The sequence below is a fragment of the Apteryx mantelli genome, chromosome 2 (genome assembly GCF_036417845.1).
Source record: "Apteryx mantelli isolate bAptMan1 chromosome 2, bAptMan1.hap1, whole genome shotgun sequence".
NCBI classification, from domain to species: Eukaryota; Metazoa; Chordata; class Aves; order Apterygiformes; family Apterygidae; genus Apteryx; species Apteryx mantelli.
In genome coordinates this window covers 143,458,583-143,484,888 of record NC_089979.1, presented here as the reverse complement: position 1 = coordinate 143,484,888, position 26,306 = coordinate 143,458,583, and the positions used below count along the sequence as shown (strand labels likewise).

General features: G+C 39.0%; 1 protein-coding gene across 3 annotated transcripts in view; it reads right to left on the bottom strand.

The window, feature by feature from the left end:
• The window catches only part of CDK6 (cyclin dependent kinase 6), a 140,806-nt gene that overhangs the window by 60,646 nt on the left and 53,854 nt on the right, over positions 1-26,306 (bottom strand). For all 3 annotated transcript variants that reach the window (XM_067291690.1, XM_067291688.1, XM_067291689.1), the window contains exon 4: positions 24,071-24,238. In XM_067291690.1, coding sequence (XP_067147791.1) covers positions 24,071-24,238 — 168 coding nt within the window. The remainder of the gene's footprint in view (positions 1-24,070; positions 24,239-26,306) is intronic.

The following is a 26,306-nucleotide window of genomic DNA, read 5'->3' as shown; positions in this document are numbered from 1 at the left end:
GCTGGAATTAGTAGAGAGAGGAGACTGGGCTGCAGAAGAGCTAGGAAGACAGGTTTGGGGGAAGGAATGGCAGCAGTTGAGTGCTGGAAGATGAATGGGAACAAACATCTGGGAAATCCACTGGCGACATGTCCAGCCTTCTTCCAGTGCTAATCAGCTACTCATGACAGCCATCTACTACAGCAAGTTACACTGCAAGCTCATGTTGAAGAAATCTATGGGACTGATCCATAGCTTCAACCCTGCTGATAACCAGTGTGCATATGAACATAATGCCAAGTGAGAAAGTTCCTTTTTTTTATTTGCTTTTCTTTTCTTGCAGAAGAAAACTGTACATGTACAAAGAAATAACGGAATAGATGACTTCCATATTTTGCAGCTAAAAGCAATCACAAAAACCTCTGCCCTAAAACCAAAAAAACAAACAAAGAAAAAACAAAGCACTTAATGCCAGAAAGAGCATGTGAGTTGGGAAGTGAAAACAAGCCTGTGGCAACATGGGCCACTGGTCACTGGAGAATGGTCCAAGTATATACAAAAATGCAGTACCAATATATCACTATTTAAGCGCATAACAGTGATTTCCTCCCCGTCGATTCAACTGCAGACCATGCTGTAGTTGCAAGCCCTGTCACTGCCTAGTGCAGTTGATTATCTTCTCTATACATCTCAATAGTCTGCCCAGCAACTTTCATCTTCTTTGAAGAGGCTGCCTAATAGTATCTGCAAGGTTATTTTAACCACAGAAGAAAATAATAGCAAGCTGTGCCCGTTTCTTCCTCTTCTTTGCTCTATACTAGTAGTGGCAAAATCACTTACTACATTGCATATAGTAAATCAGGAGTATAAAACTTCCTTAAAAAAAAGCCAATACCTTAACTGTTTATAATGACAAAGAAAACAGAAAAGCAGTATCTAACTACCATGTTTATGCCACCTCCTGTTTTTATCCAAGTGTTAATGCTAAATCGTGGGCTTTTCCCTACAGCAGATAACTCTAAGGACTGATTTCACTGATAAGTTTAAAAAGGCTGCATTCACTGGTACTGAGGGTCTCCTCCTTGCAGCTGTTACAGTGATGGCTAGCACTTAATGAAATTTTCTCCTCTTCCCTCTGAAAATTTAACACCTATAATTTAACAGTTAAAAGACAGCTTCTATTTAAACATCTCACAACAACAAAAATGCATAAGCATTGACAGCATTTTATTTCTTGTAACAAAATCATTAGATTCATGCAGCAACAACTGAACCGCTCCATACACAGTATATAGTTAAAACTGCACAACTGAAGCCAAAATATGCACAGCTAAAAGGAATGTTACAGGGGGGCCTCTCTTAGTGAACAAAGCAGGCTCAGTTTGGCTCTTTTTCCCTAGCGCTACCACATCCGCACATCGTTAGTTGGAAAATTCCAGATATATGCTGTAATTTTTTGTGCTTTTTTTTCCCAGTACACTTGAGGCTTTAGTGTCCAGATGCCATTTTCCCCCCCTTATCTGTCCCTGCTAGTTTGGGTCTTTGCCAGTTGTGGTCAACAATTAATACAGCAAAAGAAAAATACAGTACACTCCCTGGCAACTGGCAGAGGCTCACAGGAAATACCAAATAAAAACTTTATTATGTATTGTTTAACTATTTTGTTTGCCTGTGGGCCACCCTGTTGTTGGTGTAATTTAGAAAAGCATGCTCCATCTGGATGATCTGTGCGCAGGCTCATTGTTCCCAGAATCTGTCACGCACAATCACTGCTGCAGCCTGTGGCCCTCTGCAGAAAGAAGCAAAGGCATGGCAGCCCTCCAGCCTGCATTCCTTTTCATTAGACAACTTGTGACCAAATGTTAGAATAGAAGAGTAACCTTTTAATATTCATGTAATTAATTTACTTTCCCCTTTAATTATAAACCTTCATGTGAAAAGAGGAAAATAAAAAGACTTTCCTTCATGATTCTCCTCCCTCCCTCATGCTTTCGATTTGCTTTTTGAGATACGGAAGGTGCTGGGAGTTTCATTATACCTAGGTACTGGCACCTCTGAATACTGAGAAATTCCCATCATCCTAATATGTGTGTGTGTTGGGGGGGGGAGGGGTTTACTTTACGTGTTTATTGCCCCGGTATGTGGAATAGATTCTGAGTTATAATAAAACTGGAGAAATTAAATTCCTTCCATCTATGTGCTGTTGCAGCACCAGCTTCCTTGTCTTAATCAATGGGCTCATCCACTGAACAGAAGCCATTCTTCTGTATTTGAAAACACAAAAGACATCTAAATTGAAGTTCCCTTTCATACTAAGGTCAGCACATGTCTTAAAATACAGTGTCACCTGGGATTTGGGCCCTGCATGCTTAGGTGCATCCCCAGTGCTTGGCTGATCCTGCTTTCCTGGAACACGGTGCCATTTTTTCAGCTGAGTTTGGACTAATGCTGAATTTGCTAACAGGACACAAAGGTTTGCTCCCCAAAATACAGAGAAGGCATTTGATTGTCAGAGAAAGCATGTGATAAACCAGGCTGTGAGGTACCAGCAATTTGTGTTGATGTCAGCCCACGGAACCGGTGCCCTGATTTACGCGTGTGTAGCTCACCTCTTCACTGCTGCAGGCCATTCAAGGGAATCCAATTGGAGCGGGTTATAATTTGAGTAAATGAGGCTAAGATAGAAATTGCCTTTCTTCAAGGCACAGCATTTAAGTTCTTGTTGTCTGATTTGGACTGCAGTTTCAATAAGCAATGAGGACATTAAGAACTTGCAGGAGGCACTTCGCATATCAAAGGACGAGGTCCCAAAGGCAGTCAAATATCCTATATAAGATGCAATGGTTTCTATGGCAACTGAGGAAATGTTACTGAACTTCCCTCAGTTTTCCCTTATTAAATAGGTATACTGCCATGTTAAGTCTGCAAGTGATCAACATGGCTGTTAGTGGTTTTGATTAGTTCATGCACCAACCCATCATGGGAATGGAAAGTACCACAGAGACTTTCTGTTTGTGGCCACGTGGGGACAAAGCCAGGCTGTTTTAGATGAGGGCAGGACTTAAAAGTTTCAGGAACATCTTTTGCTTAGTTTTAAAATAGTACTTAGTTGAGCTGGAACAGTTCTGTCTGTGAAGCACCTTCAGCAGGGAATAGAACAAAAACTATGTCATTTGTCACATTAATTGCAAATTCAGGGTATAATATTTCACATATTCACTAGGAAAGAATTTCAGCTATGTGGCAAATTAAACTGCTTGCACATAAAAAAGTAGCATCTTCTGTCCAAAAGGCAAAGCAGCAACTGGAATAAAAGTGAACTCAAACACTCCTTGGCCTAAAGCGACAAGAACTTAAAAAAAAGCAAACAGAAAACAACAACAAAAAATCCCTGTCATTGTATTCAGTATGACCTCATTTTCCCTGTCTAAGCAATGACTGTCCCTTCCTTTTTATGCCTCCTCACTTTCTTTTTGCTCTCCTTCTTCTTAGTTCCCTCTGATTTATTGTACACGGACTACTAGGGATGTGCCATTAAATATAATATTTGCGGGAAACAGAGGTGTTAGGAACTATGCTAAGAGGATTTCAAAGAAAGAGGAAGGATGAGTTGTATCCTAGCCAGAACACTACAATTTTAATGATTATTATAGCACACTTATGACAAGTCACATAAGATGCAACACAGCTCAAGCTGCTCCTATAATTCCAAACTCCCTCCCCATTTTCACTTTCTGACCAAATAAGCTTGAGCGTCAATGTAAAAACTCTGTAATTTCATTTACATTAATTAATTTACATTCCTGAGAGGATAATATCCTTGGAATGAACAGCAATATGGATGGACTACACATGTATGCTTACAAATATCATAGGAGAGTAAGGTATTCACATAAAGATCTTTCAGAAATCTCCCCTCCTCTGAAGAATAGCAGGTGGAGTTAAAATCCTTGAGTAGGAACATCATTTTGACTAATAAGAAGAATTAATAAACTAACTAGGGAAATTTTAATACTTGGCTAGAAAGATATTATATGCTAAACATTTTTTTAAAAAAAGGTGACAAAAGAAAATTAGATCTTGCTTCAAATTCATACATTTGTTAACACAATGGTGTCTCAGCCCACGTTGAGGGGGTCTTAAAAGTGAAAAGTCTCATTAATTTTCTGCTGATATCGAAAAACAAATCTGAATGAACTTAACCGGATAGAACTGTCCTATTTACACAGTCCCCCTCATCTTTATGGACCATGATCTTCAGTTCCACTGGTCAAATTTGGGAATCCTTTACACCGGCAATACTGCCCCATCTCCATATATATGTGTGTGTGTGTGTGTGTGTCTATATGTATGTGTGCATGCATGCATGCTATGGAAAAGCAGATTTCTTGAAGATTGTGATGGAAACACCAGGAAGAAAGAGTTCTGCTGAGTTCCTCCTTTGGACAAAGAGTTTATACAGACATGACAATTTTGGGAAACCCCCAAAGCAGTGGTCATGGCAGGACACTTGTTTCAGTCTTGAAATTAATATTCAACCAGGATAAAGGGCCCGTTATTTTACTGTAAATCTAACGTGAACACCTTTTCAACGTACAAGGTGAAGGCTTCTCTATCACGATCATTTGACTAGCAAAACTGAAAAGGAAAATTAAGACCAGGATACCAATTGTATTAAAATCTCAACTCACTTTAATTTCATAGAAAGAAGCAAGCAAACAGAAAGCCTATTTCATAGGCATATGAAATGCCTATTAATGCATATTAAATACAAAAGACCCTTTTCCTTCAGGTTCCCTTTACCTTCAGCTGTTCTTCAAGATAAAGTATAAAATTCCTTCTGTTTTTTATACTTTATCTATGTAATGTAATCTTTCACCACTACTTGTGATGTCACTGAGGGTAAACAGGAACAAACAAATCTCTTTCTTTGTTTTTTAATATGAGTTAAAAAGCTTCAGATATTTTGCATGTTTTTAAGCGCACCCATCCATGATATGGGAGGATATTCATAGTCTCTTATTAAAAAAAAAATATATATATATATATATTTCTCTCATTCCTTGATGTGAAAAATGCTTGCACAAATACTAAGGAAAACTTATTAGTGGAGTACCCAGGAGGAAAAGTGACACAACATACACAGTGATATTAACTACTCAATATAAATAAGAATTAGTGTCAACTTATCATTAACACATTTATTGCTAGTGAGTTTAATAGCTTCCTCACTTCAGTATGGATCTAACAATTTTAAAAGAGTTTATGTATTTTACTTGCTAATTGTGTGAGGGCCAGAAAACACTCGCAGTCTATAAAGTACGGGAAAAGTAGGTTTGGCATTAGCATAGCAGTTCCCCTCTTAGACGACCTAGAGTTTGCACACTATTCTGGGGCCTGCTAATGGTGCAGAGAAAGGGAAACAACAGCTTCTTAATCCCTTCCTAGTAAATGCACTCTTGATAATAAAATTTCTTAAACAACATGAGGGCTGGAGCTACTGGGCAGATCTGGAAGACAAACTCCACCCACAATATAAGGGAAATGAGAATACGTTTGTATAGAGAAAAAAAAATAAAGTTTAGGAAAAAAGTGTCATTGCTTGTAAATTTTAAGAACAGCCAAAGTTTGTGTCGGTGCTTTTCTGTGAGATAGATACCGGTAAAGCAGAGGACTGCAGAAGGGGATAAATCCGCACTAGCACCCACTCAGAGTCACCGCCGTGTGACTGCCATTTTCAGCTAAAGCACCCGGCCCAGGGCACAGCTAACCTGCCGAATGCGACTGCACCCAGAGCGCGCGCGCAGAGGCGTCCCACAGCGGGGCGCCAGCTCCACCCCCTCGAGGGCCTCAAGAAATCTCCGCAGGGTAAATATATAGCTGGTGTTGTAAACACTGAGTGCAGTGAGACAGAATTCAGGAAGCTCAGGCAAAGTTCACAAGATGTTTACATTGACTATAAAAATCTGAAAACAGTGTTTATGTTGAGAAAGGCTTTCTTCTTTTCTGGCTTAATACAGACTCTGTATTCAAACTTGCCAAAACCTAATGTACACGCTTTCCTGATTTTTAACCTGTACTTACCTGATAAAAGCATTTATTTTTTTCTATAATCCACTTGTTTTATCTAATGCTACTTTTTAATCTGTTGCATCTGTTGTATCACTGCATACCCTGAATTTAATTTTGTAACAGGGAAGTATTACTATTTCTGTAGTTTTGCTGATAAATGCAGTGCTGAATGCATTTTCATTTTTATGTGGCTTTGACTGGTGGGTTAGTGGATCTCAGCTAGTTACTATAATTTATTTTTAAATGATGTACTCCAAGTATTACTCAACAATGTCTTTCAATGTTTCTTCATGTTCTTGAACTGTGGTAGGATTTTTCATTCACTCACGCATTAAAAATGAATTACCTGCAAGGTCTTGAAAAGTTTAACGTGTTAGTTTGACACTGTTGTGTTAAGACCAGGAGAAAATGGGGCTGTATTCTGCAAAGTACCTGTGGGAATCCTGTGGTAAAAGCCCCTGACCTGGATAGGCTATTCTATCAATACTTCTATCAATAGCATTTCTGCAGGTCATTGCTGTGCTCTGTATACTCCTCTCCTCCAAAGCAGCTGGAATATTTGTCCAGAGAAAGTGTCCATATTTTTCAAATCGAACATGAAAGCCTGGAATGAGATCCTGGCCACAATGAAGTTGAAGGGATGTTTTCCATTGACTGCACTGAAGCTTGGATTTCGTGCCTTGGAGATTCAGTAACAGTGTGGCAGTTCACCTTCAGCAAAATTTGAAGCTAAAATCAAAATGGAGACTTTTTCTTGCTCCACATTTTTTCTCCCTCGCTTGTATCAAAGGGGTCTTTGTTAGTCAAGTGATTCTGTCTGGAGATACCAAGCTTTATGTTTAAAACTTAGCCCATACTATAAATTCAGTTTTACTGCAAATCCGTGGTTTTTACATTTTCAAATATTGATGGTACTACAAATGTTTTTTATTTGTGGTGAAAATTATTCATTTGTCCCATATATGACTTGAGTTCATCTGGCTAGAGTATATGACACTGTCTGCTTTTAATGTCATCCTAAATTACAATTACAATTCATGCTTAAAGCTCATATAGCCAACTTCCCACAAACTAGAAAAGCCTAGAGTTTAATGACATTTTTTTGGCTCTATTCCACGTATCTCATTTTTTTTCTCTAGAAAATCTAGTTGTGTCTTTTATAAACTGATCTTTTTTTTTTTCACAGACTGGTAAAAACTAGTTTTCTGGAACTAGGTTATGCACAGACTTTGGTCCATTTAACAAGGTCAGACTGTTTATTCTTGACCAAATTCTTTCCCACTGTAAAAAGGTACTTTTAAATGCCACATTCCAAAGCCAGTGCCAGTAAGTCACTGAAGCATATTTTCCCACAAGAACTGATACCATGCACAGGCCCCTCCTTATTTAATTCTTCTTCTGTTTAAATTGCATAAGATGCAGGATGTCTTTAATGTCACATATCACTTAAATCTATCCATAGCTTAGTAGTATTGAATCTGCACACTGCCAGTGGTGTCTCTATTACCTTAAACAGTCCCACACATTTCAAAGCAATAGCTTTTGTTAAAAGAAGTGAGCAGCATGAGATGGTGAAAGAGAAATAAAAAGATAATTTAGTAAAAAAAATTAAATAGGAAGTGAAAAATAAAGCAAAGCAAAATATTTGCTGCTGATTTAAAAACAGACCCTCTTATCCCCCTTCTAAATTGGCCTAGTCCAATGAAGCCATGCTGATTTATACCAGCTGAAGTATGTGGCCATTATGACCTACTGCAATAGCCATAAAAAAATGTAAACTAGTAAAGCACTTCCAATTTTTTAAGCTACATTTTCAAAGCTGTTTTTCATTTTACGGAGCCTGAATATAAATATGTAAACAAAATTAAAGAAAATACCATTACATTAAGAAGATACATAACTACCTCTGATTGTCTCTATTTTGATGTTAAACTGACAGCATGTTTTGAGTTATATTTTTTCTTAATGCAAACACCTAGATCAACCCAACATACTAAATTGTACATCAAGATTTTCAAATTTTCCAGCAATCTTACTCATTTCAAGAATGATTTGGTTGGTTATCACAGAATCACAGAATGGTTGAGGTTGGAAGGGATCTCTGGAGATCATCTAGTCCAACCCCCCCGCTGTTCTGTCCTTTCAAATGCAACGTGAAGCACAGCACATAAAAACAACTTGACAAACATATCTCCAAATAAGCAGGGTAAAAAGCATCAGCTAGACTCTCATCCTTGCAGTTCAACCTTTTTCTGAGATGTACTGTCATTGAAATTACAGTAACAGGGACAAAAGCATCTTCTTTGAAGAGATCGATAATATATTTGCAAGGTAGCCAAAACTGCATTGCCCTTAATGAACATTAGAAGAAATGTATATCAGCCTTAGTGAACCTTAGAAGAAATTTACTCTAAATACTCACACTGACGCTGGTTAAAAATACAGAATAGTCACCAAAATTGTGGTCTACTACATTTTGATTGACACAGAACTCCTGAAAAAGTAAAAACACAACAAATGAAAAAATATTCAAAGGTTCTCCTATTTTTTCACTGAGATTTCAAAACCTTTAAACAAGTCTCTATGAGCGTTAACATGAAATCCATGCCATGCTCCTTTCTTGCACTTGAAGAACTCAGTCACATTGTCCAAGAGAAAGCACGTCAAAAAAGGCCAGAAACAATTATTTTCCAGGGAGAATGGTCTTAAGTAACATTTTCTGAAAAAAAAAACCTTGTCTTCTACCCTTTTTAGGGGACCATAGAAGAGAATTAAAAGTTCAGCTTCATGTAAGAGGTGCCAGGCTTTATGCCAGAGTGAATTAAATAGTTAGTTTACCTTTTCCATAAAGCTCGTCAGTAGAAGAAGTACTAGCACAAACTAGCACTTAGTTTGTTTCTCATTGTTATTGGTATTCCAAGTGGATTCAAAAATATTACTTTCTTGTCCTCTGAAAACTATTGCCATAAGTGGTATTATGAAAAGATCATGTCCCTTAGAAAGACTCATTTTGATTCATGGTACTCCCAAAGATACTACACATTGGCAGCTCCCAATAGCTTTAATTTTTGAGCTTATTCCTTACTTTTAGGGGTAATATGTCTCCCAGACTTAGGCCTTGCATTTTCTGACACTCAAAATCTTTTGGCTGTGTAAATAATAATGTATATGCAGAAGAAAAACATTCCATGTCTTTCAAAGACAGAATGTCCTCAGGCTGTATTAGTTTATAGCCTCTTCTGCCTGAGAATTTAATCAAGATGGGGAACTTGTACATTACCTCTGTCAGAGGCTAGGGGAAGAGGGGAGAGAAGATGCAAAGTGATGATGAAGGGCATGTATTTTTTTGTTTTACTTCATAAGAAAGGTGTAGAAAGTCCTGCTTTCCTGAAAAAATCAAATAGCAGGAGATAGTTTTTCCTCCAGGACTAACTCCAAACACTCTACCCAGAAACTCTCAGCTTTCTCAACATGTGCTCTATATGTTTCCATTGATGTCTGTTACTTGTGTGTGACTATGTATTTCTGCACCACTTCCCATTGCCTCTCTCTCTTTCTCACAGATATCTCCTCAGTCACTACTGGCTCTTCTGCACTTCCATTCAGATGTCAATCAAACCCACTCACCCACATAACTTAGATTCCTAATGGCCTTGCATGTGTCCTGCATCTTGGGTGATGGCTTTTATTATTTCAGCTATATACTCCAGAAAAGTGCTTAATCACTTTTACACATTTATCCAAAACACAGAGCTGCTTTTATGCTTCAGTTATATCCCATTTCTTCTGAGCTGTCCCAGCTCTGCCCTCACCTCAATGGAATTCTTGACAGTGATGCTCCTTGTCATTCATCCCAAACAGAAAGGAAAGAACTAAAACTGCAACAGTTTTAGGATTGACTTGAGCTGGAATCATGTAATCTGACTTTAGATCTGACTACAGTGTAGATGTTCACATCCCAGCTGGTCACTCTAAGTTCTCTTGATAGTCAATGGAAAAAAGTAGGTACTGTTAAGAGTCTGATGCACCTGACCTATGTTACATGTCTTCTTTAAGCTGAGGTAACTCAGTCTTTGCTCCACTGACTACACTGATTAGGAGATCTCCTTTGATTACTAGTAGGCTCTCCACTGACTTAGAGGTAGACATCTACACCTGGTGAGATAAATCCTACTTATAGTATTTCCACGTCAGGACATATTCATGCAACCATCTAAATCCCTTCATAGTTTTTATTTCTTTATCCAATTTCCTTTCAACTATTTCTCAGAAATCCTCAAGAAATGGTTTTTTTTAATGGTAATATGCTGCCTGGGACACAGGGACACACGTTGATAGTTTTGTTCTAATTGGGAATGTATCTACAGTTTTTTCAACTCTCTTCTGGCAGTAGGTATCTATAAATCTGATAGGTGTTCAATGAGGATTGGCTGGACAATGCTGGGTTTACTATGGGATCTATCTATCAGTTTTCCTATTTATCACTGCATTTATTCAGGTCAGAAATGGACAGTATTAAATTTCCCCCCCTTAATTTCTACTAGCCCTCTGGGACCATACCAAAACCCTTCTTTTTAAACCTTTTGCACACATTTGTAAGCCACTGAGCATTTTTTACTTTGATCAGAGATGATCATCAATTCTTCCCCAGAAAGATGTGAGCTCTTCCAAAGTAGGACAATTTCTGCACAGACCAAATGGTCCAAATCTCTCTGATTCCTTTCAGAAGTTTCATGATCTCCATACAGTGTGGACAATGTAAATGTACACTATTAGTTCATAGCTAGACACACATAATGAATGCTGAGGCACACTTTATACTTTTAGTGACTTCCATATTCTATTGAAAAGAATGCCATATGCTGATTCCAGTCCTTTTTGTGCTGTTCTACAAAGGTACGCAGTTAAACTCCAGCTTTCACTGAAATGTTTTAAAAATTGCAGATTCCTGATGAAAATTTTTCCCTTAGGTCTGTATGTAATTTGCCTGAAATCCCACATCTAGTGAAGAATTAATTTATCACAGTGTCTGCTACTTTCAAGCCTCTTGGTTCCTTGCTATGCGAATGTTAGGCCATCTCAAAGAATGGTCTAGTGCTAACAGCAAATATTGACTGAGGGTTTTCTATTTTATGCAGAAGTTCAAACACGTCAATAGGCATTTGCTTCATTGCTACTCCCAGTGATACTGTTGAAAGCCACCTTTATCTTTATCTTAGTAAGAAACTCCTTTGCCATACAACCATAACATTTCCTACACCAGTTTTCCATTTTCTCCCTGTCTTCTACTGAGTCTATTTTGATTAGTGATCTCCCAATCCCAAAATGTGCAAGCACAGTTGAATCTTGTTTTCACTGATACCTGCTGTTTCTCCCCACTCTTTATTCAGTATCTCATCTTTTAACTTCCAGGCTTTCCTACTACTGTCAAAAAAGCTGTTGTTGTGTTATCTCGAGATGACAGTAAATTCCATTTGCCAAATGCCTTTCCATTTCATATGCTTAGTATCAGGACCCTCTCATTTGGGAAGCTTTTAACAGAACAGGGGGCCATTCTTGCATCCCATCCAGGACACAAGTGGATAAGCCAAAAACATTTGCACTTCTGTAAACTGCATGAAAAGAGAAAATAAGTATCTTCTTCTTAGAAGATATGTATTTTTGACAACAAACTCCTCGCTTAGGGCTGTGCCTGCAATTAGAGCTTCACTAAGGCACATGGTCTGTCCTAACCTCAAACTTTCTCTTACAACAATGAGTGAAAATACTGTAGAGATTTACACACTGCTAGATGTTTCTTCTAAGTAGCATGATAAGTTCTTTCTATACAACTGAGATCTTTGTCTTCTAGTCTGTGGTGTTTCTGTGTCAATATTGCCATGAAACTGTAAGCTCTAGGATTTGTGCCCAATATGAGACAAAAATGGTTTTGAAATACAAATAGGTGAAGGCAGAAGAATTCACAAGAACCATTTCCAACACTGAAAACGCAAAGTCATGCTCTTTTGTCCACTGATACAGCTTTTTACCTGAAATCGTTTCGCAATATCGGTCAATGCATAAATAAACTTTCTATAATAGGAACACAAAACACCACACGTGAGAGTGGCTGTGGAGCTGACAGTTCTGTACAGCTGCAGCTTTCTTGTCATTACTGGAAATTCCCCTGTTCATAGATTGTGTTCAACATAAAAGACATCTTTTGGAAGTAGCTCACCATCTTCTAGGCATTTTTCCTTCTGTTCTGCAGAATGGAACCGATATATTTTCAGATTATCGGTGCTATGGATAAGGCTGTTAAAGATGGTGAGTTGCTTCCAAAAAGAGGTCATTTACCTTAAGCACACCAGGCACACCTGTGCAGAACATGAGAAAGAAATGCCTTGAACTGCCTTCTCCACTAGCCACACAAATTGTCACAGCCAAAGCACTCTTGCTCTGCATAGCCGCAAATCTTGGTTTGATAGGTTGATTTTCCCCTGTCATTTGGATCCATTTGACATTATCTACTGTTAACAGGGTGAAAAACAAGTTTTATAGCATTCAGGGTATTCATTTTGGATGTTAGGAGCCATACAAAGCCTGGTGCTGCCATTTTTTTCTGAACCAGAGTTAAGGGAAAGAACTAGCTGAAGGCACATCACAGTCTCAATATATTTCTTTTATTTCTTCTTTCCTACTGGTCAACAAGGAAGTAGCTGTTTAGGTCGCACATTTCCATGGTTACAATCTTGTGCTGGGCCCACATGGTACAACTTATATCTTTGTTAAATCGAAAAAATAGCTCCTGCGGCCCAAGCAGAAAGTCTCTACTCTGCTATTCCTCTTTTAAATCTACAGCATGATCTCAGAACAAAATCAACATGAGCTTGCAGGTGTTCACCTTCCCTCCTTTTTTTCCATGAGAGTTTTCTCCTATACCTGTACTTACTACATTGGCTGGTTTGTGGTTTGTAATGCTAGATAGTTTTTTTTTCTTTCTATCATCCACTATTTGTCAATCAGGGTCCGCAAATGATCAAAAATCTGACCCTGGTCCAAATCAATCCGAATTTTAAAAGCAAAAATTTACTAGGTCTTCAAATATGATGCAGCCATTCCTTAGCTTTTTCTTTACCAGAAAGCTACTACAAGATGTCTGTGCCATTACGACCGTTGCCCTGGACAGCAGAACAACTTGCTAACCGCAAACTGATTGCTTACAGACCAGTTCTTCCATGTTGCTCACAAGTTTGAAGGGGAATTTCATAGACCGAATCTGTCAAATAACTTTGCCTTGCATTCATTACAGGAAGTAGGGATAGTAAAATCAAAAGCAGTTATTAGTACATCCTCTACCTTAGCCATTCTGGCTTGCACTTAAGTTCTAGAAGCTCCATTTCCAAATGTAATTTTCCCAGTTTTGCAATGGAAAACTTTTCTGTGCATTTGAGACCAATGAAATGTTTTATTTTTGAGTCTCCTACTTAAATTTTAGCATGTCTGATCCAGTAATTAATTTATGACTTTTCTGCACATTTCATTGTGCCAGTTATACATTTTAATAGCCCAGCATCTACTATCGCTGTTCATCTGTTTGGCCTAAAAAAAAACTCAAGCCACTGCTTGAACCTCCAAGATCTGACTTGCAGTCTGCAGGAACTTCCTGAACTATATGGGGAGATTTTAGTAGATAACTCTGCTACTATGTCCTAACTGGCCTTGTATTTCTGAAAAACATTTTATGGCTATTCATCGTGACAACTGCATTTAACTGAATCTTGGCACCGATATCAATTTTTCTTGTATTATAAATCAAATCAAATCTAGCTTTTTCTAATTGTCTACAAATGATAAATCTATCAGATCAGAATCTTCTTTTCTTTTGGGTCTTGTAAACATAGTGCTGTTCTATAGTTTCTGATAAACAAGTTCTGCAGTGGCTGTATCATCTTCTGATTCCTTTCGGTAAGGAAATACCCAAGTTTCATGGCAAATCTCGCAGACCCACGAAGTGCCTTTTGCCTCTTTCCTTTGATCTTGATTGCAGTCCCAATCACTGCTAATGAAGCTTGTCAGACTCAATGGTATCCACATATTGTAAGATGGCAAGTCTCCTCAGGTCTCCCTCTCTTCTTCCTCTTTCTAGCTTTCAGCTGTATCCAGGCTCACTAAGATTGATGGCTGTCTTTGAGACATATATCACGGCTTTATAGCAGATCTGAAAAGGCTACCAGAAATGTTCCTTTCTGTTCCTTTTCCTCGCCATTTATATAGGGTACAATGCTGAAAGCTTCCCTAGGATTTTTAGCAGGCATTTTTATTATTTGAGCTGGGAAAATGTAATTCTGTAGGTTACACATCAAGCAAAAAATTGATATAAATTTTCAGTCTTCTGGCTGGCCCATTTTCACAACCACGTGTTCACTCTGCTTCCAGTGATCTGCGTCTCGGCTTCACTTCACATGCTGATTTTTCAGCTCAAGTCCTTGTTGCAGCTCATTTCTGCTAGCCAGTTCCAAGTTGATCCAAGCTTTTCTGGCCTCTCCTCTTTCATGGAAAGCCTTCCGATCTGGTGCAGTCAGGTTGGTTGTCATTCATGGATGTGACTTGACAGATTCAGCCCACTTCCAGATGGAGAATGTTGCAACCAGACTTCCCAATCCATCTGGACATTTTCAACTCACTGTCCCAACAAAGATTCCATTTTTGTCTTCAGATCATCTTTCATTCCTATTTGGGAAACTTCCGGGTCATCTTCTCACTTCTTTAGTGAAGTGTCTTTCTATTTTATATCTCAACATTTTAATTCTTTGCACTCTCATGCTAGCTTTTATTTTAATTTTAGCTGCCTTTGCTTTATGAGACCATCTCCACTGTCTGTTCTACCTCCATTCAATAGAGCTAAGTAGATCACTTTCTTGCTTTGGAAAATGATTTTGCTCTGACACGCCAATCCTTCTGACCTGTTCAAAACTGTTTCTATTCATGGTGGAGCTCATGAAGGAAATCTCTTTGATAAGTTTGACTATCTAATGCACACGAAATCCTGAAGGGACAAATACAGAAATATGGAACTGAATGGACTGCCTCAGTCATCAAGATCTGCCAACTGCATCACAGAAACTGGTCACGCTCTCTCTTAAAATCAGTTATTTTTCTTGCCTGCACTGGTCCTGCTGTACGCTGCTTCAGAATCTCATGACTTGTTTTCTAAATTCCTCCCTAAATTTATTTAGGACCAGTTTAACCTAACTAGTGTTCATGCCAACATTGTTCTTTTACTCATTTTCTCCCTCTCTGGCTCACTTCCTGATGATGTTTTTAGATATCAATTGTATCTACTCTCATGATTCATTTTGTTAAATTAAGTTGGGCTCTTCTGTCCTCTCAGAAAACAGGTTCCCCCTTTCCTGATCATTCCAGCAATCTGACCTTCCCTGTGCCTCTTCTTGTCTGAAATTCTCTCTTAAACACAGAGGAATGGAGCAGCACCTAGTATTCTAGATGGGGATCTTATCAAGTAATTTGTGTTGTGGCATCAATATTTTCTTATTTCTACTAAAATATCCTACACACAACCGTCTAAATTTCCATTTGTTCTTTTCATGCATCAGACCATGACTCACAGCCAGCCTGTGATCTTTGTAGCTTGTTTCCAAGCTGTTTGTTAGATCCCCAAAACTGAGGAATTCATCTTCTAGCCCAACAATTCTTCTTTCAGCATAGCATATTTTCATCTATATTTAGCCACTTAATTTGAAGAGATGGGAAGTCTAGAGAAATCTAGATTAATTAACTGGTACTCTAGACTTTACTGAAATCCTGATAAACTAGGACTATTACACTTCTACTGTTTAGCAAATGAATTATCTTTTCACTTTTTGCAGGGACTAATGTATACAGCAATATGTAACTGATTTCTCTAATGCAGGAAGCCGGCTACAAGGCCTTGGACATCTGCTACCATTCAGCATATAATAACAAAGAATATAATGGAGTTAAATTAAGAATGGGAAATTGAAGGCTGGACATCAAGGAAACTTTCTGAGAGTGATTATATAGAGGTTTTGGAACAGGCTCCCATGGGAAGTGATGGAATCCCTATTTCTTGGCACATTTAAAGTTAACATGGGCAAAACGTTAGGAGTGACATAACAGAGAACAATCCTGCCTGACTCAGAAGAGGGCTGGATGATTTCATGGCACGATTCTGAGCTCTAAAATTCTACACCAGTAACATGGAACAAACACTAAATATTGTTAGGCTACGAATAATTTTTTTCAGGTGTACTTGAATTTTCAGTGAGAAAGGGAATTTGCAGTGAGAAATACATTCTGCAGCAGGACTTCGGCCAGTGCAGAGAGAATATTGAGGGATACCACTAGACAAAGTGCCAAAGACTCAGTTTTATTATATACAAAGCTCTAAGAGCATTTCCATCAGCAGTGTACAGATGCCTGCCTTCCCTCTGCACCAGCACTAACCCAAAGGGGAGTACGCTGTTTTTTCTGCTTGTCTGCTGGTAGCATTTTCGCTGTCTCACATTCAAGCACCAAACAGGCCCAAGCCTGCTTACCTTGTGTGCTCTGATAACAGCATAACCTGAGGCCCTATTTTAGTGTTTCAGGATGGTTTAAAATTATGTGGGAACAGTTTTGTAAATACACAGGGAGAGACCTTGTCAAACAATCAAGCTGTTTTTACAATCCACCCCACTCAATTATCTCTGGGAGTAGATGTAAAAACAGACCCGCTTAAATCAACAGAAAAATAGTACAAAGAAGATGTAAATCACTGGGTGGGGGAAATGCACCACATATTTTCAAATCTGAAAACAGAAGATAGAAGTAAGGTCACACAATAGCAGGATGCTCTTTTATACTATAGAGAAAATACACAGTACTCATTTTGAGCCTTTCTTTCCTCCTCTTACACACACACAGAGGCATATATACACACACACACAAATACCCCTTATTTTTGCATGGATTAAGCACAGCCTCCTGTTCTTTTTAAATACAGTTCTTCTACATCCTCAAGTGAGTTCACCAGATACTATTATGAAAATTCTATGCTGCACCATTAGTAATAATATCTGTTGTATCTTCTTAAGAGAAAAAGCAGGTAAATAAAGAGAAGACAAAAGAAGAAAGAGAGTATTTCATTCTACCTTCACATCAATGTGTGAAGGCTCATTTGCACTGAGGATTTTTTTGTTGAACTAATGGAGCTGCATTGCTGCTAAATAATACCAAATTTCACCCAGAGGTAAAAAGGGAATGTCTCACAAAACTAGAATTAAGGTGAACCCAAATGAAATTATCAAGTGTCAGATTTAAAACAAAATAAAGAGCTTTCCTTACATTGCAGAAGTGAACTAGCCAAAAGTATAAATGGATTCAGACAGGAATTAGATGAATTCACAGAAGACAGGTACGTCTGTAATTATTAAAAAGTAAATGATCAGCACCGGAAATAGCTAGATTTTTGATTGCTGGAAGCTGGTTCTTACTCTTCTTCCTAAGCTTCCTCTGTTGGCCATTACCCTTTGGTACTGAGCACAGTGAACCTTTGGTCCAACCCAGCAGAAACCTCCTTCTGTTCTGGTAGGAATCATACTAGCAATTGTAGCTTTCTTCTTTTTCCCACCAGTACAAGGCAGGTTTATCTTGCACGGCTGCACAGGTGAAGCTACAGGGCTGCAAAACATTCGCAGCTCAGCATGGACAAGCTCTGCAATCACATGATACAGATTCTAAGGTTTACAGCTCTGAAAAGTAGCCTTTTTTTGGCATAGCAAATATTCCATGAGGAGCCAATTTGCTTGTTTACTGTGAAATAATTTACTTTGAAAGATTAAAAGATAGGCCTTTTCTGGTTTATGATAAACCTGGGCCTGAATCAGAGCAGAGGAGTGCATTCCCTGCATTCCTGCAGCTCCGGAGGGGCAGCCGTGGCATCAGCTGTGGAGGAATGGCCCTGAGCCCTGCGCTCCGGCCTTGGCACTGCTGGGCTGCCAAACACTTCCAGCACATGGACGCAGATACCCTTGGAAGTTTGCTTGAAGTTGGATATGGTAAGAGCCTGAAATGAACCAGTAAGATCTTCAAAACAGGGTAAGTCGGCATGAGCTGCTAGGTTTGGAAACACGCTTCTGCCTTTGAGTGAGTTTAGTTATTTGAGCCCTCAACTGAAGACTCTGATGAGTTTCAAACCTGGCTCCAACGCATCGAGGACCGTGCTGTCTCTGGAGCGCAGGAGCCCCTCTTTCTGCTCACCCTCCTCTTCACGTCAGTGCTTTCGCTCATGTGGCTGTGCTGTGATTTGGATCAGCTGATCCAACTGCAAATGAAGAACTGCTTTTTACAGGGTTCGCTTCCAACTGAACTGCAAGTGCATGACCGCTACGGCCGACGTAAGGGAAGCGACGGGAGCATGAGGCCAAAAGCAGGACCATCCTTTCAGCAGCAGTACATGTTACATCCACTTATGCTGACTGGGCAACTGCACCCTTAGAATATTAGTTCTGGGATGTGTTTCTAAAAATAACAGCCTTACCATAAATTCTGTCTCTCTATGAGCACATCTAGCATTGCTCTTCTGGACAAATCTTAAAAACTTTACACTGTTTCATGCTGAGTGACAAAAATCATTAGTCAGTTTTGAAAATATTCCTATATGTTCCTATATGATCATAATGCAGATGAATAATAGCAACTTCTATTCTTCAAATTTCCTAACTTTGTCCACGTTTCTGTATTGGCCTTTGATACAATTGCTACACTCTGCAAACCTTTTTTTCATTGTTACTTTCATATAGATCTGAGCTATCTTAGTGAACATCTGATCTGAGTGAAGTCAACTTAAATATACATTGAGATGTTTTCAGTCAGCTGCAGATTTTACTGTCAATGTGCCGATAATGATTTTTATTCTTAAAGTGGCTCTGGAGATAAATGACTCATTTTATGTGATGGAAATAATTTTCCTATAGGGTGTTTGGGAGGATGCAACAAAGATTCCTTCAGCTATCCAGATGTTAAAATACCAGAGAAATTCACTCATTTCTTCACAAAGCCAGATATATGGGCTTTTTATGGAGAACGCCGTATTAGTAGGGAAGACACATTTTCCTTAAATAAGCCAGCCAATTTAATTGTATTGCATTCCTAAATAACCACAGCCTTTCAGCAGCAGCACTCATGAGTTCAACAACACATATTTTGATTCTTTGGATGTCTGTCTGTGACTCATTTTCCTTTTTTGGGACATTTGGGTGGACTGGAGAAACACGCCATGAGGCAAGACCTGGAGGCCGGGCTTTGGACCTAAGGTGATGTGCTCCTCACACCAGTGAAGGCTCAGTGCATACCCAAACAAGGTCGCTTCCACCTGCCACAGGGAGGAAGTTTTATATCCTTATCAAATTATACACGAGATAAAATCTAGTGCCACCGTGCTGATTCCACTAGGGCACCCTGTTTAACGCAGCCCAGATTTTGACTTCAGTTCACCAGAGGAAGGTGCTTAATTAATTTCCATAGGTCTACTTCTATGTTTGATGGTAAGCATGAGCTTTAAACAGCTTGCTGAATCGGGCCCTTTATATCCATTCCAGGTTACCCAGTGCAGCTGGGGTTCAAGTTGTATTGAAACAGGCTCCAGGTTTGCTGGAATATATCCAGCGCATGAATGGACTCTGCAGGGTGTATCACATGTAGCTAAACACGTGGATTTCAGGAAGCACAGTATCAGAAAGAGGTGGCAAAAAAAAAAAAAAAAGAAAAAAAAAGAAAAGAAAAAAGGAACCAAAAGCAAAAGAAACTTTTCTGACTGTGCTGTTTTCAAGCTCTCAACTATGCCCTTAGCTCCGACAAGAGTTTACATTCACATTATTTACTAACAGGTGGTATTTATTAGTATCTTACAATGCAACAGTGGGCAGAAAACAGGAAAGCACTCATTCCTCTTTGGAAGAGGGTTTTTTCTATCTTTTTTGTTGTTGTTTTTGTTGCTGTAACTAATTTATATATTTATTTTTACAGAGTAAGCCCAGTTAGTGAAAATTATTTTATGCTCCCTTGCTACTATACCAACAAAATGAAATCCAAGTTCCTGCATGATGTGACATGTAAACCATTTGTGCTGAAGTGACTGCCAGGAAATGGATGGAAAGTTTTTATCCTGAAGAAACACTCAAATAAAATGCTAGCGTAATCTAAAATTATTCACTGACAGTACCAGTGCAGGTTTTTTTGTGTTTTCTCTTTTTAATAATCAATTTAGCTGAGCCTAATATAAAACAATTTGGGAAATAGCAGAGAAAGTGATGTGTTTTCCCTTCTGATGTTCAGCAATTCTGAAAAGTTAGCTTTTAAAAGGAAAACATACAACAATTTTGTTCACATTTCATGGGGAAAAAAAAGTCAGCAGTGCTGCCATCTATTTTAAAGCACGCGTTTTCAAAGCGAGTATTATGAATGTGTTACAAACACTGACATTTCCTCAGGTTCTTTAAGGCAGGTCATGATTTAAAACCTGGACATGCTCAGCCCCATGTAGATGCTGTGATCACAACTGTACACGCTTATTTCCTTTAGCGTTCCGATGTGCCATGATTCATCTAGATTTCCTTTTTTTAAGGCAGTTAGCAGTCAACAAAGAACAGATAAATGTCTTATTTCTTTTTCGGAATATAAGTTTAAATTTTCAAGACAGCCACTTGCTCCTTTGCTCAGAGAAAGTCAGAACTGAGTGCCCATTTTTCTGAACCATAGAAAAAAGTGACAGTTCGTTAGCTTTTGCCATCAAACTCTAAAATTACACAGCCATATCAATCCATCTTCTCTCTCCTATGGAGCTTCTCTGTTATCACAAAGCCTATTCAACATTTCCCTAAGGGCCAAGAGTAACACTTGAAAAACAGCCTCACTTTGTACGAAACCAAAAGCGTGCACTGCCATCCACCAGCCGGGAACCCCCCCGACATTGCTGTTTCTCGTGCTGTTATTTCAGACCTGTCTCAGTTCTCAGTCGCCAGCAGCTGGGAGGAGGGATCTCCCCCCGCCTCCATCATGTGTCACATCGGTTTGAATCTTTTATTCATTTACTTTAAATGATAGCAATATGCCCGGACGACTGATCTGCTAGAAGGATTCAGCAGCATTGTGGAAATAACTGCTTTGAAGTTACCGTTTGCAGCACCCAGAGTACGGGGGTTGGATCAGTTTTTACTGGATTACTTCCATGGCAAGCTCTTTTTCTCCTATCTGAAGAGCTTCTTTGTAAGCAAAGAATGAGGATGCATCTTGGGAATGATCTGATACCTCAGAAGATGATTCTTGCAGATTATCTCGCAGTACGCTTGCCTGCTGAAGGAAACGACGCAGAGCTCTTGTATCGATCACAATGATAGCACATGCAATGTGCCTTGTAGCATGGGCTGTCTGCACTGGCACTTTTCAATGTAACTCCAAAGCAAATCCTTGCAAGCTAGGAGTTTTATTAATTGATATGTGTTTAGACACATGCTGGCTTTACGTAAGGCAATATTTTTTCTGCAAAGACTTCAAGACAAATCTGGCCTTACTGAAGTCAATGCAAGTTTATTCAGTATCCTACAAGATACTGCAATTCAGACTGACTTTTGGAAATAGTAAGATCAAGAATATCTTCTTATGTTTAAAAAAATGGAAGAGGGTTTTTTAGAAGTCTTGTTTCCTGCACTAAGTTTTAATGGAGGAAAAAATACAAAAGAATTAGTACACCAAAGCAGCTAACCAAAGACAAAAGTTACATTCAGACAAGGAAAACTGATTGCCTTTCTCACCGTGTCAACTAATAAAGATTAAGTTTTCTAACCACCACTCGCTCTGTAGGAGCAGTGAAGACCAACATTTAAAACCATGTTAGATTATCACACTGTAAGCAAGGCTCCCCTCTAGTTGGCTCTGCATGGTCAGCCAAAGGTTGATTTTAGGGCTGTTATATACTAGGTGTTTCAAAAGACATTAACTTTTTCAACTTAAGAAGGCATCATCTTTCTTAGGCCTGCTCTCAGCATGAAAATTGCATCAGCATACCGACTTCAGTCAGAGGTGTGATTTTTAAATAAGAAAATAATAATAGAGTAAGTTCTGGGTGTGAAAGCCATTATCCACGCCCACACCCACACTTTTTGCTCATTCTTGTTCATGGAATAATGCAACTCTTTTACTACCATTTAGCGTAGCCACAATAACAATCGAATGCTTGTGCTAACACAGTATAACCTTTCACGCAGATGGTCCCTTAGCCTGAACGACTGCTACCCACAGCAGCACTATGGGTACTAGCTAATAGGTTTTCAAGCACCATTTCTAGTGCACAGGTATAAGATACTATTTCTTGCACCCAGGAATTCTGGCCATGTTCTGTTACAAGCAGGGCTTGGTATGTTCTTGCCTTGGTAAAAGCACTCTGGTTCTGGGGCTTTTGGTACCGCTCCCTGTGCAGGCTACACGTTCATGATCAAAATGCTGCTCAGCTCAGTAGATGACTTCTCCTCTTTTTATGTAGAATTTTTCAAAAAATTCCTGCTGGTGGCCTTACAGCATTCAATAATTTTGGCTTGAGGAAGTTTATGGATCAATAGAAATAGCCAGTGAAGGTATTACTGTTTCTGACTGATTGCCTGGAAATGAAAAATTACAGCAATTCAAGAAGAACCTTTTTCTCCTTTTCTTCAAAGCTGTTTTGTCCTCACTGACCTCAACAGAGATTCTTTTGGCTTTGGATTAGGCTACATCCTACATGCAATGAAAAAACAAACTCGAAAACACAACTGAGCAAACTTGCCAGTTTACATATGTTTTATGTGACTATGATACTTTCCTATGTTTAGCAACATGATATCATTTTCTGTTTCTTCCTGTCTTCATTCATGCTGAAGCCGGAACCCAGAAAATCATTGTTACATTACAGAACTGTGGTAAGACTCTTACAGTAACTAATAATAAGAATGGATTACTTTTTATCAGTGTGAGACAGTCTAATTTCTACATACAAGTAAAATGAAAAGTGGACTCCTTTCAAGTTTCTTTTCGCAGCAGTTCTCTCTTCCCTGTCTTTAGTATAAGCAATACTGCCATCACAGTTGTGATACTCAGAGTAGAAAACGGAAACAAAAAATTCATGAGCAGGCAACAAGACCAAATGACACCCAACACATATGCAGCCCAGTTAATCTGCAATATGCTTTAGCCCTTGAGACATCGCACCAAGTTAAGAGCTGCTCATTCTGGGGGCAGGGCCAGCAAGTGTGGAAACAGGGTCAAAGCAAGGAGCTGGCAGGGCTTCCCCGCCAGCATCAGCGGCAAGGGCCAGACCTGCCGGGAGCGAGCTCACGGGCGAGCCAAGCGCGCCCGGGAGAGCTCCCGGCAGAGGGGCGATGGTGGCCTGGGGCCTGGAGATACTGGAGGTGCTCTTCAGCAGCTGGCCTGGGCAATGGCTCTGATTTCGGCTGCCAGGTCCCCTTGAACTGCCTCCAGCGCAGCCCAGCCTAGAATCGCTCACTAACATATGGGAGGATGTATCAGACCCATATTCACAGAGATGGAAACTCGGAGACATGGCAGTGTGGCATGTTCAAAGTATCTGCATATGTTCTCAAGCACGACTCCCTGAGGGTCGGCAAGAGTTTTATCTTAGACGAGGTAACCTGGGAAACTTTCACCCTACCCATCTAGCTTAATGCACAGAAGAAGCCAGTATCACGACAAAAGCTACATATAAGGTGTTTTGGAAAACTAGCACATACCTATCCTTCAGTAATCAGTCTTGATTTAATTTAGACCCAGTAATCAGTAATTGATTACTTTTACAAAGTAACCACAACTTCAGTCCTAGCTGGAAAAACAATTGTCTTCACAGACACATGTAAATCAACTGCAGAGATGGCTTTAGAAGCAGAGTTATAACAAGAGATAAAAATATATGAACATGGAGAGTAAGCACACTACTGCATTAAAATAAAAATAAAAGCCTCCAGAAACTTACCACTGAGGTTAGAGCCATCTGAAAACTGTAGATTCGTGCAAGGCCAAAGTCAGCTAACTTTATCTGCCCACTGCTGGTTACAAGGATATTTTGGGGTTTCAGGTCCCGATGTACCACACGATGTGAATGCAGAAAATCCAGTCCCCGAAACAACTGAAGCATCATATCCTAAATACAAAGAAAAAAATCAGTATATAATTATCAAGACAAGGTGGCAAACAGGTAAACTCGCTGCCATAATCTGCAAAACTAATTTAAGTATTGACTTGAATATGTGCACAGGAGATAAAAACACCTATTAATATAAAACAGACAGGACGTTGCTAGAGCCAGCTGATTTGAACAGGTGTACCTATCACATTAATGGATTGTTTCCAGTTGAATTATTTGAGGTTGATTGATAGAAGTATAAAGACTGGTCAACACACTTCAAAGAAATAGCAAAAGCATGTCCATAAATCCCAGGACAACTTCAAAAGAATGCTGTCCAAGTAAGAAAAATACATAGCAGCTTTTTGCTCTTAACTTTAAACCACACACCACTTTGCATCTCACAAGTCTATGCTTTGTCCTGCCTCAAGGAAGTGGAATTTTATCATTCGCTTCAGCAGGCACAGGACGTATTTTAATCAGAAAAGTTGATTATGTGATTGCGTTGTCAGGATTTAATGTCACAGGGGGAAAAATGTGCTTAGAAAAATCTACTGCACAGAATTTACAGAATAGGACAGGAACTACTTTCAGATCAAAGTCTGGCACTATATCAGTGTAATAATCAAAAGTAACAGTTCTCATTTTTGCCTTCTGTTGTATTACAGTGATGCAATCTTTTATGACATTTCCACAGCTGAAGAAAGTGTTTCATTGTTTTACATCAATCTTAGTAACATGAAAGGAATGAACGAACAGACTCAAAGTTAAATACTAGAAGTCCCCTGAATTCCAAATTAGAAGGATACTGTCAACTTGAAAATTATATTGGCAAAACAGTTACAAGCAGATGCTGTGACATGAAACAAAGGAAAGAAACGAAAGAAGACAAGAAACAAAAGGGATAAAGAAAAATTGGTTTTGCTCTGGGCACTTGACACCAGTTTGTGAAACTCCATTTCTGTGTTTGCTGGTGACACACACCCTTTCCGTTAGCCATGCAGCAGGTTGACCTCCAGTCCTGTTATTAGCAACCAGAATGATCTTGGAGAGGTGGATGCCAAGAAACATGAGAAAATGGAAGAAGGATAAATTGAAGTTGGTTGCTTTTGTTCTTCTCTATGGACTCCTCTAGAGATCATCACAGGAACTGGGAAACCCTTGTACATTTTTTCAAGGAAATATTCAACGTACACTGTCCAAAGGACTGCTATCAGAAAATGGGTTAAAATAGCTCAAAACATTCAACTTGATAACGTTGCTTCAGCTGGATGAATTTTTGGATGCTGGCTATGTAGTTTAATACAAAATTACTACTTTCATGTAATGCCTTCTGATCATCAGTATTACAAAATTCATAGATGTTAAGGCTGGAAGCTATCTGACCTCTGATAAAACATGGCCATTTCTATATATAGCTTATAATTGCCTGATAAATGCTAGTAACAGTGGGCCACTTAAAAAAGATCGGTCTTGATTTGAAGATCCAAATGATGGAGAAACGACATAAGCTGTGACAACATTTAATTAGTTATAACCATCTCTGAAGGATGGTAGTAAACCGAACTCTCCCTTCCCTGCTAGCTGATGCCTTTCACTGCCTTTGCTTCTGCAGGAAAAACAGAGATCTGATCTTTTTGATAACTAGTATAATAGGGTTTGCTACTCCAAAAACAAATACCCAAGGCATACTGAATCATCTATCTATATAATTTCCCTTTGTAGTTCAGAAACTTGTGGAAGAGCTGGGACTACAGTTCTGCAGGTTTTGGGCACCAGTAAAATTAATACATGCCATATCTGGTCAGTCTGTGCTATTATAAATGGGCTCAAATTGCAACAGTTTGGATCAAGCTTGTGGAGATAAAGAACATAGAGACATATCTAAGCATGTGGTTATCTTAAGTATGTAGCTAATTGTTTCACTGAGTTTGAGCCCAACTATTTTATTCAACAGGCAGACATAACACCAGATAAAGTAAGAAATGAATTTAAACAACTTAGGCTAGACCCCTGGCTAGTCCCTTTTTTGTGACATTTCTGCATCATACTCATTTGTCATGAATGCAAACTCATTCCTGCAGTT